This window comes from Scyliorhinus torazame, chromosome 14 (genome assembly GCF_047496885.1).
Source record: "Scyliorhinus torazame isolate Kashiwa2021f chromosome 14, sScyTor2.1, whole genome shotgun sequence".
Taxonomy (NCBI): Eukaryota; Metazoa; Chordata; class Chondrichthyes; order Carcharhiniformes; family Scyliorhinidae; genus Scyliorhinus; species Scyliorhinus torazame.
The window spans coordinates 72,918,434-72,937,184 of NC_092720.1; the positions used below are offsets into that span (position 1 = coordinate 72,918,434).

The 18,751-nt window shown below is 43.3% G+C and overlaps 1 protein-coding gene across 3 annotated transcripts in view; it reads left to right on the plus strand.

The window, feature by feature from the left end:
• The first annotated feature begins 5,794 nt into the window (after positions 1–5,794).
• The window catches only part of LOC140389808 (PEX5-related protein-like), a 273,485-nt gene continuing 260,528 nt past the window's right edge, over positions 5,795–18,751 (plus strand). For 2 of the 3 annotated variants that reach the window (XM_072474344.1, XM_072474345.1), the window contains exon 1: positions 5,795–5,948. In XM_072474344.1, coding sequence (XP_072330445.1) covers positions 5,928–5,948 — 21 coding nt within the window. In that variant the 5' untranslated portion in view covers positions 5,795–5,927. The remainder of the gene's footprint in view (positions 5,949–18,751) is intronic. The other variant, XM_072474347.1, reaches the window with a different exon arrangement.

Genomic DNA, 18,751 nt, shown 5'->3' on the forward strand with positions numbered 1-18,751 from the left:
AAGCTGAAATCTCCTTCACCCTTTCGGATAAAGGTACCTGCCAGTAACCTTTAAGTAAATCCAATTTGGAAATAAAAGCTGATTGTCCCACTTTCTCAATGCAATCCTCCAAACGTGGGATAGGATAAGAGTCCGTTCTTGTAACTGCATTAACCTTTCTATAGTCCACACACAACCGTTGGGTACTGTCTGGTTTAGGTACCACCACTATGGGTGAGCTCCAGTGGCTGCAACCCACTTCAATTATGCCATTTTTAAGCATACTCTCAATCTCTTTGTTAACCTGTGCCAATTGTAAAGGGTTAAGTCTGTATGGATGTTGCTTAATTGGAACAGCCTTTCCCACATCTACATCATGTATAGCCATTTTAGTACTTCCCAATTTATCTCTACAACTTGCCCATGTGATATCAATAACTCTTTCAGGTCAGTCCATTTTTCCTCTGGAAGGTAACTCAACAATTTATCCCAATTTTTAAGAACATCCTCATTTTCCAATTTAATTTGAGGTATGTCAAATTAACAGTCATCTGGATTTGGTTGGTCACTTTGAGTTAGAATCATTAAAACCTCCTGTTTCTCTCCTTCCCTTTCAAAGTAGCTTTTAAGCATATTCACATTACACACTCGGTGAGTCTTCCTTCTATCTGGTGTGTTTACCACATAATTCCCCTCACTTAATTTCCTTTCAATCTGGTAAGGTCCATAAAACCTAGCTTTTAAAGGTTCACCTACCACTGGTAACAATATTAAAACTTTATCTCCACTGGCAAAACTACGAACTTTGGATTTCTTGTCCGCTACCCGTTTCATCACATTTTGTGCAACTTTTAAATGTTGTCTAGCCAATTCATCTGCTCTATTTAATCGTTCCCGAAAATTTGACACGTAATCCAATAATGTAAGTTCTGATTTCTCACTCACCAATTTCTCCTTAATAAATTTAAGTGGTCCTCTTACTTCATGACCAAGAGGACTAAATTTGGTTGACTCATTAGGAGCATCCCTAATTGCAAACAGTACGAATGGAATTCCTTTATCCCAATCCTCTGGATAATCTTGACAATGAGCCCTCAACATTGTCTTTAATGTCTGATGCCAGCTTTCTAACGGTCCCTGCGATTCTGGATGGTACGCAATTGATTTGAATTGTTTTATTCCTAATCTATCCATAACTTCTTTGAATAACCTTGAGGTAAAATTTGATCCTTGATCCGATTGTATTTCTGTGGGTAGTCCATATCTAGTAAAGAATTTAAATAATGCCTCCACAATCTTTTTAGCTGTAATATTACGTACTGGAATGGCCTCTGGAAACCGAGTAGACACATCCATTATCGTCAAAAGATATTGATTCCCACTTTTCGTTTTAGGAAGCGGTCCTACGCAATCAATTAGGAACCGTGTAAAAGGTTCCTCAAATACTGGAATGGGTATTAAGGGCGCTGGTTTTGTCACTGCTTGAGGTTTCCCTATCACTTGACATGTGTGACATGATTGACAAATTTTACTACATCATTATGTAGTCCAGGCCAATTTTAGCTTGAGTTTTCCTTATTCACAAATGACCTCCCACTGGTACCTCATGTGCAACTCGCAACACCTCCTTTCTATACCCTACCGGCAATACTACTTGATGAACTTCTGCCCACTTTTCATCCGCCTGCATATGTAAAGCTCTCCATTTTCTCATCAAGACATCACTTTTGCGGTAATAGCACACTGGTATACATTCAGATTCCTCTTCCGTGTATTCTTTCTGATACATCCGTTTTATTTCAATATCTTTTTGTTGTAAGTCCGCCAATTTTCCTGAACTAAAAATATCCGCCTCATCCTCCTCCTGTTCTTATTCTGTTTCAACCATCTGATCAAAAATCGTTTCTGATAATTGCACTTCAACTTCATCTTCACTCTTTGATTTTACCTGTCTTAACCTGTGACTTTGCGACCTTGTTACTACACAATCCGGAACAATCCCAACCTGTGACTTTGTGACCTTGTTACTACACAATCCGGAAAAATCCCAGGATAGTCGTCCTTCAACACTTCAGTTGTCTGATTTTCCACTGGCTTATCAATCACAGTAGGCATCACTCCCACCTGCGATCCAGCTATATCATTACCCAAGATAAACTGTATTCCTGGACAAGATAGTTTCTCTATTACTCCTACTACCACTTCACCACTCTTCACTGGACTTTCCAATCTTACCTTATATATGGAACACTACTCCTCTCACCCTGAATTCCACATATTACCACATTTTCTGGCAATATTCTTCCCAAACTACATAACTCCTCATCTCTTACCATTAAAGATTGTCTGGCTCTCGTATCTCTTAAAATTGTGACTTCTTTACCTGCTCCTCCTGATACACATGAGTAAACTTTACCCACACAAGTTAAATTCTTTAAAGATATCTGGTACCTTCTTATCATTCACCTCTTGATCAGGCTGTACAATCTTTTGCACCTCCTTCGCTTCACTTGGGCTTTCCTTTCCCACTTTAACAAACCCCACTGTCTTATCCTGTTTTACCACATCAGCCTTCCCAGTGCTTTTCTTCAACCACCAACACTGTGACTTTACATGGCCTAGTTTATTACAGTGAAAACATTTCAAACGTTTCATGTTTCTTTCACCCTCCTGGATTTCTTTTTTTAGTCTGAGGTACACTCTCCTTATTATCTCCCATCAGATCATCTTTATCTTTACCACTTGAGTATTTCTCATGTCCCCAGTTTCTATCCCTCACAGGCTGAAATTGATGTTGGAAAGCAAGCTTATGAACTAATTCATAATCATCTGCCATTTCTGCTGCTAATCTCGCAGTTTTAAGTCTCTGCTCTTCCACATGAGTTCTCACGACATCAGGAATTGAATAGTTAAACTTGTCCAAAAGTACAATTTCTCTGAGAGCTTCCTACATTTGGTCTATTTTCAAAGCCCTTATCCACCTATCAAAATTACTCTGTTTGAGCCCTGCAAACTCCATGTATGTTTGACCAAATTCTTTCCTTAAATTTCTAAACCTTGTCTGTAGGCTTCAGGCACTAGTTCATATGCACCTAAGCTGGATTTTTTCACCTCTTCATACGTCCCAGATACCTCCTCCGGTAGTGATGCAAACACTTCACTAGCCCTACCAATCAGCTTTGTTTGAATCAGTAATACCCACACGTCCTGTGGCCATTTCATTTGTTTAGCTACCTTCTCAAATGAAATGAAAAAGGCTTCTACCTCCTTCTCATCAATCCTTGGCAATGCTTGGGCATATTTAAATAGATTCCCATTAAGCCTTCGACTATGATGCTCTTTCTGACTATCCTCATTACTATCATCCAACTGTACGTTTCCTTTCATGTCTGCCAATTCTAACTGACTGTCATGTTTCATGGTCATTTTCTGAAGTTCAAACTCTCTTTTTCTTTTTCCCTGATCTGTATCTCCCTTTCTCTTTCTTTTTGTTCTGCCAAGGCTATTCTTTCTTTTCTTCTTTCTTCTCTCTGTCTTTCTTTTTTCTCTCTATCTCTTTCGTATTCAAGCTGCTTTAATTCTTTCTCATGTTCCATTTGTTTAAGTTGTAACTGAATTTTTGCCATTTCCAATGAGTGAAACTGTATCTCAGGCAACTTTAAATGCTTAACCACCGCCATAATGACCTCATCTTTTTGTATTTTGTCAGGTAATGTTAACTGCAATGTTTTTGCCAAATCTAACAGTCTGCTTTTAGTCTCTATCCGTAAGGTACTGCGTGTGACCGTCTCCACCCCCAAAAACTTCAGAGCCTCTGGAAGAGCCATTGTCCACAACACACTCCCCACTTAAACTAAAATACCACACCTGAAAAGTAACCACAATATGCTCACCCCTCACTGTCTTTAAGTACACTAAGCCAATCCAATAGATAGACTTTTATCCCGGACGTGCCCCACCAATTTGTTATGGGCCAGGCTTTAGAGAACCCCGAAGTGTATCATGGAGTTCACCTGACCCGCAACTTTTACTAGATTGTGGTATGGGGAGCACACGGCCCACTCTACGGGTGTGGTACAGCAGAAATGGGAAAGTATTTTTTAAAGCAAAACAATGTTTATTCTATGAACTCAAGTTAACCTTTAAAACATAGTGAACATCTTAGCAACCATTAATTCAAATACAACCCCCAAAGAATACAACACTAAGAAATCCTTAATAACTTCCCAAACAACATTCAGAAGACAAAAGAAACACCTTTTAACAGAAGCACATTAGGTTTACATTCACTACTGAGAACATTTATAATTCTGAATTCACCAAATGATCAAGAGATAGTCTTTTCATGGCAGAGAGATCAACAGTGCACCTGCTCTGTCTGGCTTCAGCTCCAACACTGAAAACGAAACTAAAACACAACCTGCAGCAAACAGCCTAAAACGAAAGTAAAAAGCTGACAGACAGCCCAGCTCCACCCACACTCTGACATCACTAATAAACACCCATTTCTTAAAGGTACATTTCTTAAACACCCATTTCTTAAAGGTATTCTCACATGACAATGGGAATAGGGCATTAAAGCTTGATGGCCCCCTTCCTGCCAGTTCTGCTTCTCCTGCAAAAATGAAAGCATGTTGGTGCGTGGCTTGGTGAAAAATTGTGGAGATGTCAAGGTAGAATAGTGTTGCTGGTGTACGTGTTGGGAAATGCAAAAAGTAATTATGAGGGTTATAATGGGTGGAGTGTGTGAGCAGCAGGAGCTTTAGTAATATGTGCTGCTGTGATTGGAGAAGAGTGATAGGTCATGGCCTGGAGAAGGAATGCTGGGGCTGCAGCTGATCAGCTCAAAGGATTCCTGGAGGCAAACCCTCTATTGCTCAAAGCAAAATAAAATGCCCTAATATCAGCTTTCAGTTGTGAGGAAGTAGAATAAAGGCTTGTAAAGGCCTGATACTTTAGCATTTCAAATCCTTGGGCTCTCGTGGCCAAGTCTTCCATTCTGCCAAGTTATCATGGGTTTGCTGCATATTAGGCATCCTGCACAGCCAGGGCCACAAAATGAAACATGGCAATACATCACCCATATTACAAACACCTAGGATCACTAAATGATTAGATAAGTATATAGTAAATTTTAATTTTGCTGAGGTAAATCTGTTACTCTGGTGTGGCACCCACTTGTTATGGAAATAGCAAGGCATGGTTTAAGTACAGGAAGTGCTCAGTAAGTATAAATGCTTCAATATATTATAGGGGGCGGTTTGCAAACGAAAAGATCTGCATTGCTCTGGCAATAGCATCTATTCTACACCAATGCAAAATTTTCCGGGCAGCAGACTGATTTATTTTGGAGCATGGAAATCCACCGGCCCAGGTACTGCTGCCTTTAACTTTCTCAATTTGGTAACAGCGTCCTCTATAAAGAATGGAAATGTGTTTTGACTTTTATTTGTATTGGTATGCAACTCACAAGTTTTGGATTCTCCACCGAAAAGATGCAATCTGCCCGGGTCACTTGGCGGGGTAAAGGTGACAACTCGCTGCACGATTAAGGTTGGGCACAGTGAAGGTGGGGGGGAGAGAGAGAGATCTCACATGCAACTGCTGCCTGGAACATGTTTTTTTTCCCTCTCTCTCCCCCATTAATAGGCAATGCCATCGAGGTCTCGACTTGCTGACCTGATACTTTCCCGTGACATTGTGACGGAGCACGCACGGTTCCCGAACCGGGCACGTGAGGAGGAGGAGGAGGAGGAGGAGGCGGTCGGGACCGGAGACTGATAGAGGGGCGGGTTATATCACAGCGCCAGCAGCAGGGACAGACAGCTCCCGTCACTTTCCCAGTCACCTCTGAAGAGAAAGCCCGAAACTGCACATCAGCGCCGACTGCTCCCAGACAGAAAGCAAGTGTGCAGCTCGCCTGCAGTGAAGAACCACCCTCATTCAGGATGTACCAGGGGCACATGCAGGTCAGTCACAACGGAGCCGAATGCGCGTTTGTGTAATTAAAATACAAAGAATAATTCCAGGTAACCTCAGCATGAATGTTGGCTTTCACTGATCAAAATACAATCAGAACGAAACGAGTAAATGGCATGCAAAATGAAAAGGAAAATGATTGTCAAGGTGATCTGGGTTTTTTGGCTGTGATAGTTACAGAATGATGTACAATAAGACACCAGAGTTTTCAGTTGTGCATTTGGGATGGAGTAGGTAGGTAGGCAGGCACATAATTGGTGTTTAAATTAAGGAGCGTGTATTTTATTAATGACAAGAGCTTACCTTTAGTCTAATGTGGAATTACCATCCAGTTTATAAAGAAGGTTAACATGAGCTGCAGTGTAGTTTTACATCGAGAACATGTTTTCATACATTTAAGTATTACGCAGAAATATGATGCCTGACTCTCGCCGATTCAAGGGCAAGGGATGATAGATGGGAAAACAGGAAGGGATCTGCCGCGTTCTGTACGTTTTAATGCAAGCACTTAGTTGGTGAAGAAAGCCAAAAAAAAAATCAATTTTGGGGAAGGTCCTGCTGTTGCAGTGATGTGTCGCCACGTGTGTAACATAGATATATCGCAAATCTGAGACAATAATTAACAATAAATTAGGAGCGTCACATATTAAAGATGCATGAGTTCTGAGTGGGTGCTGTATGCAAACAAACCAACTGATCAGTGCTTCAATTAGAAATCTCGTTGTGAATCATTTTGAGACACTTGTCGTTACTGAAACCATAAATGTGTGTCTTTTTATAAACCTTTCCATCATCAGAGATCTAATTAGTTCATAACCTTGAAATTCACTCTTGCTCACAATGCCGTTCATCGCAACATTTTTAATATTTTGCCAATAGATTGTATACCTAATAAAGCAATTTTGTTATGTACTGCGAGTATTGATCTTACCATGTGCCCATGTTCCGCACTAGTGATTACATCAAAATCCGTCACAGGACACTCTGTTAGTACAGTGACTGTATAAATGAAGGCAACAGGCTCGCAGACTTTAATACTATCTGTTCAGTAAGCGTCTCTGACTATCGGGAAACTTCTGTAATAGCATGTTTCACAAAAAAAAGTGATGCCATTCAGCAACTGTGTAATTGTGCTGTGAAAATGGGTTTAATCTGCATCAGGACTAATTAAACTGCTGGTGTGTCAGAATTGATCGCCCCATATTATTTTTGTGTATGCAGCGCCCCACGTTACTCTTTCCACCAAAAATTCTCCAAACTAAATGAGATCAGATATGCTGTTCAAATAGGCACCACCACGACCAATTTTCCCATTCAGCACAGTCCTTATTACACATCTATCTGATGTTGCATTTTTCAAGTCTGTACATTTAGGCAAGCAATGCCAGTTCTGTCAAATGTTTGTTCCTGAGACTAAGGTGGGAGCAATAATAATTCCCAGTGTAGATTGGTAACAGATCAGACATAATGTAGAGATCACCCCAAATTATTACCCTAACAGTAGATCAACTGCAATTCACAAAAAGTCAGTTTGCCAATGCATTATTTCTATTTCCAGCATCCTGTATTCCTAAATTTGTATTTGAAACAGTTAATAAATCTTAAATTCCCACATTAACAGAACAGCATTGTAATCCCTTCCCAAATGTCGAGCCATTTATTAATTACAGGTGACAGTAATATATGATGATTATATTGACAATTCATGTGGCAAATTAAAGGCAATTTGAGAATTAGAGTATTTTGATTTGATAGTTATACTTTGGTTTGATGACTTGAGATATTTGCTTGGTGCAAAAAAAAAATCATGGGGATAATACTGACTTTGGGTGATTGTGTAAAAAGAGTGGTATTGGATCAACTGCCCATGAAACATCTCTTCTTTTTCATTGTGAAAATTGGAAGAGATGTGTAATGGCTGACTGATCCATTGTAGGCTGTATTAGGGGATTGGTAAGAGTCAAAATAGCTTCACTAAAACCACATTTCGCAGACAGAAAAATGCTACAAGCTTGACGAAGTTCAGCCTGTGTTAAATGCATTCAAGAGTAGTTTGAAAGTTTGATTTTTAAAAGCACCAGTTTATTTGTGGCCATGGTGTCAAGAAAGAAATCAGCTGCACATTCTATTTTTAAGGAAACCATTGAGATTTGTGTTCCGTTATTCTGCACATCTAAAGCACAATGTAACAAAGTTTCAATTCTTAGAAATTACTGGCATGAAAAGCAATGTGAGGGCAACTTCAAAGCACAGCATTCTTTTGAGAAAAGGATACTGCACCGTTTTTTATAGATAATCATTCCAAAACAGCACCCGGCGCCTGTTCTCAAGGATAATAACTGACAGACAAGAGTCAGTTGTAACGTATAATACAAATGGATCAATATGTTTTAGAAAACCTTAAAATGTTGTTCCTGTAACTCTTGATTAATTTTGACAACAGTGAACAAATAAAACTAAAATGAGCAAGAAATAAGTCACTTCATTGGTTGTGAAATAACATAAGCAGCCTTCTTTCAAATTAATTTTTTTCTCTCCCAACTGTTATGGCAGATTAATTCCACAGTTCAAACCTTTTAGAGATACCATTTCTCTAATTTATTGAAAGTTTTCATTTTACCACAGATGTTGTTTTTTTTCTTTTTAATGTGATTCCTGTTTAAATACTCAACTGTTTTTTGCCTGTTGTGCGAAAGTACATTTTAAAATGGAATTTTATCTTAATCTTGTAACATTCATACAGAAGACTTTTAGATTCTATAAACATTAAACATGTGTTTCTTAATCAATAAAGACCTGTGTTGAAATATAGATACTTCCTCCAGAACTTTAAATGGAACATTTTATATATAGCTGTAAAATGTTTGAATAAGATGTCTTTTGTTTATTTTCTCCAATTCTTACATAAAGATGCTGATTCTGGCTATTGTATTTTTCCATTGTACCAAATGTCTTTGTGGTCAGTCTTTGTATGTGAGTCTAGAGAGAGAGCATCAGCAGGCTATTGCTTTGCTTTGGAATTGAGAGGATTGTGATCTCATCCAGTAACCACACACACACACACACAGACACACAGACACACACACACAAAGTTTCCAACTGTGGGCTCTGGCTAGTAATGAACGGCAGCTCCAGGCTGTCATTTTCTAGCCTTTAGTTAGTGTGGTGTCTTATTTTATGGCCCTCACTGCCACCATGCCCCAGAGCAACTAACTGAGCACTGATCAGAAATTTATATTATTATTTTGGGAGTCTGACAGATGGGTTAACTGATCACTTAAATGTTTTGAAAATATTTTAAAGGTGACATTGGCATGAATAATATTGCCTAATATTAAGTGCATACTTTCATCCCAATGCACCAAAGCACAGATAGTTTAAGCAGGGCTTACCAAATGTAAGGTTTTGGGCCCCAGAGATTTGTGTAGAAGTCCTCTTTGGAACTGAGCAATCTAGAGCAGCGGGCAGAGTGCTAGTGAGCATTTTGCTGTTATGTAGCCAGTACTACTTTACTTATAGCGAATTTGACTTGCGTGGTTATACTGAACTAAATGAAAAGAATACAATCCTCTAGTGGAAAGTCAATGCATGCAGCTCCTCTCACTCGTCTCACAAAATTTGGAAGGGGGTAGGAAGGTGCAGTGGCAGATGTACTTCTGAGATGAGAGCTGCGACTGAGGATTATTGCCGAACAGAATAGAGAGAGTTGTATTCGGATCCGTCTGGCTATACCTGATCTGGGTGTGCTTGATACTGACACTAGTGTTAAGGACAGGATTGAAACAGGCAGACTGTACTTGTTTCCTCTCATCAATGTCCCTAAGCAGAAAGTGTTTAGTGTGCGTGCAATGGTGTGTTTTCCCCAAACCCAAGGTATGTGAGATCCAATTTATTAATAACCTGCAGCAAAGCCATGTCATGATTAATGCAGAAGGTTAGTTTATTCCACATTCAATGCCTACGAGAGGAGTGTTTGCAACTTCCCACGCAACCACACATATACACACAGTAAGGGAGTGGAGAATAGAAAGAGGAGTTTTAGAACTATGGATAGTAACACTACTAGAACCACAGTAATTAATATTAGTTCTTGTGATTTTTACAGTCCGAGTTCCGTAAAGAGTTCTTTCATGTAGGAATTTGAATTCAGCTCACTGAAGACCGGAGTTGTCGAGTTTGTTTTACAGTTGGTGCTGATACTGCAAGATGAAGTAGGTACATAGTTACTGGGTTTCTTCTGCAGGTCATGGTAAGAAATCTTCCTACAGAGGCTTTGAGAAGCGGGCTGTTGTTCTGGCTGGAGTTCTGCTTCATGGGGTTCATTGGTTTGGATGTGCAACAACAGACTGCATGTGAGGCCCAAAGATGCAATGTTATAGCTGTGCAAAAGGCCAGAGGCTTGGGTCATGTGACTTGACCAATTAATGGTTAATTGCAACTTAACATCAGTTTCTGTGCTTCCAGTCTGAATTCCATTGTTCCTCCTTAGGAAAACGACAAGGTGATTATTATCATCTCTTCTTGCATTGAGGCCAGAATTCTCTGCCCGTTCGTTAGCGGCGGGATTCCCTGGTCCTCCCCCACCCACTGGTTTCCCGGCGGTATGGAATAGCTTCGCAGCATGGGATAGCTTCAACAGGAATTCCCATTTACAGCAACTGGAGCAGAGAAACCCACCACCAGTGAATAGCGTGCCACCTCCCGCCGTTGGGCAACACACAGCCGGAAGACCGAAGAATCCTGCCCAATGAGTTTTGATCTCTCTCTTTTGTGATCGTTCAGGTTGTGCAAGTAATATGTTTGCCCTTCCTCTGCTTTAATTGATTTCACAGAGTCTGTACAATGAGCTGTGAGGTTCCACAGGCTGAATGAGGAATTAGTTTGCTCTTGTAACTCCTGGTCGTAGCTCCCAGAACAAATGCTGTGGTCATGTGACTTGTGGCAGTGATCTTTTTTTTTGTTAAGCTGAAAGTCAATTTCTTAAACATGGCAAAAGAATGAAGTTTTGAATTTCTTTGTCACAGTGACCCAACCCTAGGAGGGAGGGGATTTTCATCACAACTTTCTGAACGGTAATCTAGTGATAATAGATTACCTGCTCATTATAGAAACCATCCTATTATCATTCCATTAGTTTTGCTTAAATGAAAATTGGCTAGGTTCTATAATGTGTCTGCCATCTGTTCAGCCAGATTGCCACACAATGAAGATGAAAATGTTCTGGGCATCTGAAATGCAAAGAGTTCCTTTTGCCAACACCAGCATCATTTACTTGCTGAGCATGAAAATGCAACTGAAATTGTTAATTGGAAGTGGAGGTTGTTTTGATCTATTACCCAAATAATGCAGTGGAAACCAACCAAGTTCTTAACATGTCTGCGTTTGATGAGAGTACGTATCTTAATTTCTAGTACGAAAAGTGAAACACAGAATTAACCTTTGGTTCAGGAGTAGTCCCTCTGGATTAGAAAATTGCACCCTTTTTTAAGAAGGGTGAAAGGGGGATACCAAGGAATTACAGGCCTGTTAGCCTAACATCTGTGGTGAGGAAATTTATGGAGTCTACAATCAGGGATAGGGTAACTGAACACCTCAAAAGTTTGGCCGATCAGGGAAAGCCAACATGGATTCATGAAGGGCAGGTCATGCCTGACAAAACTCATTAAATTTTTTGAAGAGGTGACTAAGGTCGTGGACAGGGGATGTTGTTTTTATGGATTCCAGAAGGCATTTGATAATATTCCACATAAGAGACTTGCCCAAGGTGGAAGCCCATGGAGTTGAGTACAAATTATTGTGCCGAGATACCGTTATAACACGGCGGAGAGGACCCCAGGAGATCCGTGACCGAGTTCCTAACCTGAGAAAACTGGCTGGGTTTTGTGACACTTCACTCTTTGAGATGTTTCGAGACCACCTGGTCTGTGGCATCAATAATATGACAACTCAAAGAAATTGTTGGTCGAGCCATCTTTGGACTTATAACAGGCCGTGCAGATTTCACTATCAGTAATAATAATATTTATTAGTGTCACAAGTAGGCTTACAAATGAAGTTACTGTGAAAATCCCCCAGTCGCCACACTACGGCGCCTGTTTGGGTACACTGAAGAAGAATTCGGCTAACGAGTATGTCTTTCGGGACTTGTGGGAGGAAACCGGTGCACCCATAGGAAACCCAGGCAGACTCTAGGAGAATGTACAGACTCCACACAGACAGTAAGTAACCCAAGCCGGGAATCGAACCTGGGTCCCAGTGCTAACCACTGTGCTGCCATGCCGCCCTACCAAGGGAGAGCACTGTAAAGGGGTGCAGGAACTCCAGGGTATGGAAGTGAACATTGTTGGGCCTGCCCCCTCCTGACTTGCAGCACCTCCTCGGATGGAAACCCCACCCTGGGCTTATAACTGTAGGGGCCCGGTACGATGGTCTAGGACTGAGACAGCCAGGTGTGACACCTTCCCAGAGTCCGTAGAAGGGGAGCCCAGGCGATGTGGGCCATGTGGATGTAGGAACCGCAGGGAGGGCAAATCCCAAAGTAATCACCGCCCCAACAGAGATAGGTGCCAGCCCAGGGCTTGTACTTTCCACAGAGCTTATACTTTCAACATTGACCAGCAGGATGAGGAATCTATGCAACTAAATTGAATCGTGGCACCCAGAGTGGCCCCTGTCAGGATCACCGTGCGAGTCAATGTCACCCTTTAGAGATGGAACTCAATACAGGTGCTGCAGTTTCCGTCATTAGCTGGCAGACATTAGGTAGCATACAGTCTTGGATTTAACAATTAAATTTGCAAGACATTGAGGCGAGGTTGGCAATTTACACAGGTGAGCCACTCGCAATTGCAGGGATCATGATAACCCAAGTTATTAACAGACAACAGTCGGTAAGACTCCTGCTGATTGTGGTGTAGGGACACGGCCTAGCCTGTTAGGCTGCGACTGGTTGCAGAACCGCCAACTGAACTGGCAACAAACTTTCCGGATGGGGACTGGAGGCCTCTACGAGATGATGGGGAAGTATCCCATGGTTTTCCAGCCTGGATTAGGAAAAATCAAGGGTGCGAAAATTCAGGTGGATTTGGACGCGCAGCCAAATATTTCTGTGCCTGTCTAATCCCTTGTGTACTAGTAGAAAAGACCGATGTGGAGTTGAGCTGACTAGAGGGCCTCAATATTATCCAGAGGAGAAAAGACCGATGTGGAGTTGAGCTGACTAGAGGGCCTCAATATTATCCAGAGGAGAAAAGACCGATGTGGAGTTGAGCTGACTAGAGGGCCTCAATATTATCCAGAGGGTACGGTTCACCGATTTTCCCCATGCTTAAACTAGGCAAGATATTGAGACTCTGCAGCGACTAAAAGCTGACGATGAATAGTGCTCCCAGGCTGGACAGATACCTAATGCCACGCTGGCTGGCGGTCGTTCATTCATGAAATTACACATGAACCATGCATATGTAAAACTCGAATTGGACCCCGCATCATGGAAATATGTCACTATCAATACCAATAGGGGCCTTTATGAATATACCAGGCTGCCCTTTGGTGTATCGTTGGCTGGTGCAATTTTCCAGAGGGTCACGGAGAATATACTGCGAAGATTGCCAATTTTGATGGTTTATCTCAATAACGTCTTGGTCACTTTGGAGCATCCGTGATGCTGAGCCGGTCATGGATAGCACGTTCAGTGAGTTGGTCACACCGCAGATTAGGGTTGGTGAGGGAGACAGGGAATGGGTGACAGAAAGAGCAGGAAGGCAGTGCAGGTGTCCCCTGCAGTCATCTCCCTTCAAAACAGGTATACCGTTTTGGATACTGTTGGGGGAGATGACTCACCAGGGGAAGGCAGTAGTAGCCAGGCTCATGGCACCGTGGCTGTCTCTGCTGCACAGAATGGCGGGAAAATGACTGGCAGGGCTATAGTCATAGGGGATTCAATCGTAAGGGGAGCAGACAGGCGTTTCTGTGGTCGAAAACGAGACTCCCGAATGGTATGTTGCCTCCCGGGTGCACTGGTCAGGGATGTCTCAGATCGGCTGCAGGACGTACTGAAGGAGGAGGGTGAACAGCCAGTTGTCGTGGTGCATATAGGCACCAACGATTAGGTAGAAAAACGGGATGAGGTCCTACAATCAGAATTTAGGGAGTTAGGAGAAGTTTAAAAAGTTGGACCTCAAAGGTAATAATCTCAGGATTGCTACCAGTGCCACGAGACAGAGTAGAAATTCAAGAATAGTCAGAATGAATACGTGGCTTGAGAGATGGTGCAGGAGGGAGGGGTTCAGATTTTTGGGACATTGGAACCGGTTCTGGGGGCGGTGGGACCATTACAAATCAGGTGGTCTACACCTGGGCAGGACTGGAACCAATGTCCTAGGGGGTGCTTTTGCTAACACTGTTGGGGAGGTTTTAAACTAATGTGGCAGGGGGATGGGAACCAGATTAGGAAGTTAGAGGTCAGTAAAGAGGCAGCAACTAAAGCCAGTAAGGTACTAGATAATAAACTTAATGTGACTAAGGGGAAGAGTAGACCGGGAAGAGACGATGAACGCAAAGGGACAGGTGGTCTGTGGTGCATTTGTTTCAATGTGAGAAGTGTAGCAGGTAAGGCAGATGAACTTAGGGCTTGGATTAGTACCTGGGGATATGATGTTATTGGTATTACTGAGACTTGCTTGAGGGAAGGGCAAGACTGGCAACTAAATTTCCCAGGGTATAGATGCTTCAGGAGGGATAGAGAGGGAGGTAAAACGGGTGGAGGAGTTGCATTACTGGTCAGAGATGATATCACAGCTATGATTAAGGAGGGCACGATGGAGGATTCGAGCACTGAGGCAATATGGGTACAGCTAAGAAATGGGAAGGGTGCAGTAACATTGTTGGGACTTTACTACAGGCCTCCCAAAAGCGAGCGTGAAGTAGAGGTACAAATATGTAGACAGATTATAGAAAAATGTAGGAGCAATAGGGTGGTCGTGATGGGAGATTTTAACTTCCTTTGCATTGAATGGGACTCTTGTAGTGTTGGAGGCGTAGATGGAGCAGAATTTGTAAGGAGCATCCAGGAGAGTTTTTTTACAGTAGTATGTAAATAGTCCAACTCGGGAAGGGGCCACACTGGATCTGGTATTGGGGAATGATCCCGGCCAGGTGGTTGAAGTTTCAGTCGGTGATTACTTTGGGAATAGCGATCACAATTCCGTAAGTTTTAGAATACTCATGGACAAAGACGAGAGTGGTCCTAAAGAAAGAGTGCTAAATTGGGGAAAGGCCAAGTATAGCAAAATTCGGTAGGTGCTCGGGAATGTGGATTGGGAGCAGCTGTTTAAGGGTAAATACACATTTGAAATGTGGGAGTCTTTTAAGGAAAGGTTGATTCGAGTGGAGGACAGACATGTCCCTGTGAAAATGAGGGTTAGAAATGGCAGGATTAGGGAACCATGGATGACGGGTGGAATTGTGAGACTAGCTAAGGTGAAAAAGGAAGCATGCAGAAGATCTAGGTGACTTAAAACTAATGAAGCTTTGGAGGAATATCGGGCTGGTTTAGCACACTGGGCTAAATCGCTGGCTTTTAAAGCAGACCAAGGCAGGCCAGCAGCACGGTTCAATTCCCTTACCAGCCTCCCCGAACAGGCGCCGGAATGGGGTGACTAGGTGCTTTTCACAGTAACTTCATTTGAAGCCTACTTGTGACAATAAGCGATTTTCATTTTCATATCTCAAACGCGCAATAATGAGGGCTAAAAGGGGTTATGGAATATCTTTGCCTAACAGGGTTAAGGAAAATCCCAAAGCCTTTTATTCATATATAAGGAGCAAGAGGGTAACTAGAGAAAGGATTGGCCCACTCAAAGACAAAAGAGGGAATTAATGCGTGGAGTCAGAGGAAATGGGTGAGATTCTTAAATGAGTACTTTGCATCGGTATTCACCAAGGAGAGGGACATGACGGATGTTGAGGCTAAGGATGGATGCTTAAATACTCTAGGTCAAGTCGGCATAAGGAAGGGGGACGTTTTGGGTATTCTAAAAGGCATTAAGGTGGACAAGTCCCCAGGTCCGGATGGGATCTATCCCAGGTTACTGAGGGAAGCGAGGGAAGAAATAGCTGGGGCCTTAACAGATATCTTTGCAGCATTCTTGAGCACGGGTGAGGTCCCGGAGGACTGGAGAATTGCTAATGTCACTTTGTTTAAGAAGGGTAGCAGGGATAGTCCAGGGAATTATAGACCTGTGAGCTTGACGTCAGTGGTAGGCAAACTGTTGGAGAAGATACTGAAGGATAGGATTTATTCACATTTGGAAGAAAATAGACTTATCAGTGATAGGCAGCATGGTTTTGTGCAGGGAAGGTCATGTCGTACAAACCTAATAGAATTCTTTGAGGAAGTGACAAAGTTAATTGATGAGGGAAGGGCTGTAGATGGCATATACATGGACTTCAGTAAGGCATTTGATAAAGTTTCCCATGGCAGGTTGATGGAAAAAGTGAAGTCGTATGGAGTTCAGGGTGTACTAGCTAGATGGATAAGGAACTGGCTGGGCAACAGGAGACAGAGTAGTGGTGGAAGGGAGTGTCTCAAAATAGAGAAAGGTGACTAGTGGTGTTCCACAGGGATCCGTGCTCGGACCACTGTTGTTTGTGATATACATAAATGATCTGGACGAAGGTATAGGTGGCCTGATTAGCAAATTTGCAGATGATACTAAGATTGGTGGAGTTGCAGAAAGTGAGGAGGACTGTCAGAGAATACAACAAAATATAAATAGATTGGAGTGTTGGGCAGAGAAATGGCAGATGGAGTTCACTCCAGGCAAATGCGAGGTGATGCATTTTGGAAGATATAATTCAAGAGCGGACTATATGATCAATGGATGAGTCCTGGGGAAAATTGGTGTACAGAGAGATCTGGGAGTTCAGGTCCATTGTACCCTGAAGGTGGCAGCGCAGGTTGATAGAGTGGTCAAGAAGGCATACAGCATGCTTGCCTTCATCGGATGGGGTATTGAGTACAAGAGTCGGCAGGTCATGTTACAGTTGTATAGGACTTTGGTTAGGCCACATTTGGAATACTGCGTGCAGTTCTGGTTGCCACATTACCAGAAGGATGTGAATGCTTTAGAGAGGGTGCAGAGGAGGTTCACCAGGATGTTGCATGGTATGGAGCGTGCTAGCTATGGAGAAAGGTTGAGTAGATTAGGATTGTTTTCATTGGAAAGACGGAGGTTGAGGGGGGACCTGATTTGAGGTCTACAAAATTGAGAGGTATGGACAGGGTGGATAGCAACAAGCTTTTTCCAAGAGTGGGGGTCAATTACAGGGGGTCACGATTTCAAGGTGAGAGGGGGAAAGTTTAAAGGGAGATGTGCGTGGAAAGTTTTTTACGCAGAGGTGGTGGGTGCCTGGAACGCTTTGCCAGCGGAGGTGGTAGAGGCGGGCACAATTGCATAATTTAAGATGCATCTAGACAGATATATGAACGGGCGGGGAACAGAGGGAAGTAGATCCTTGGAAAATAGGTGACCGGTTTAGATAAAGGATCGGCGCAGGCTGGGAGGGCCGAAGGGCCTGTTCCTGTGCTGTAATTGTCTTTGTTCTTTGTTCTTTTGTCTCTGTGACATCAGAACAAGAACACCTGAGCAATTTGGATGAGGTTTTCCGCCGCTTCTTGGAGACGGATGTTCATCTACGAAGGGAGAAATGTGTTCTACACGAAGAAGGTAATTCATCTAGGTGACTGTGGACAGGGATGGGTTGCACCCTGTCACTGAAGACTTGAGGGTTATCCCACAAGCCCCTACACTTGGAGAACAGGACCAAACTGCATTCCTTCTTGGAGTTCTTAAAGTCTACTCTGGAAAGTTCATCCCTGGTCTCGCAACTATGTTTGCCCTCCTACACCACCTCCTTGCTTAAAAGAAAATCAGGAGTAGGCGTGAGAGAGGTCAACAGGAAGAAGCGTTTGCTAAAGTCATGAAGCAGTTGACATCATCAGTCTTGCTCACGCATTGCAACCCTGCCAAACTGCTCATGGTCACATGTGGGGCTGGATTCTCCGGTCGCCGACGCCAAAATCACGTTCGGCGATCGGCCGGAGAATCAAAGTTCTCGATCAAATCGGGGGCGGCACAGATTTTGCGATGCTCCGCCCCCTCAAGCGGCATATCGAGAGCCTCCAGACGTTGCCTGAGGCCTGCCCCCTGATGCTCCTCCCCGACCAGCCGAGTTCCCGACGGCGTGGATTTCTCATGGTCTCATCTGTTGGCAACTCGGTGTGGTGGCTGTGGACACAGTCCAGTCCAGCGCCGCTGCAGTTGGGGGAGGGCCGATCTGCAGGAATGGGGGACTTTATCAGGGGCTGGGGGTACTGTTGTGGTGTGGTCTGGGGCACGCGAGCTGGCCAAAGGTGGACTATTTTGTGGGCCGGGTCTGCGGGCTGCATCCGCCATGAAGCACGGCGCAGCTGCTGCAGGCCGCCGCCGTGTGCATGCGCGGCCACGGACCCGGCAATTTTCCGGGCCCTAACGGCAGCGCGAGCTGGCATACGCTGCCGGCATGCTAGCCCCCAGCTACACGGAGGTACGGTGGCCATTTTGCGCTGAATGTTCAGGCGTAAAACGCCACCGTTCCCACGCCGGCGTGAGGACATAGCCTCTCAATCTGACAATCCAGCCCGTGGTGTCTCGCTGTATGGCACCATCGCAAGGGTGATGATGGTGAGCGGCCGATCGCGTTTCCCTCCAGGACGTTGACCGTGGCAGAGCACAATTATGCGCCGATCGAG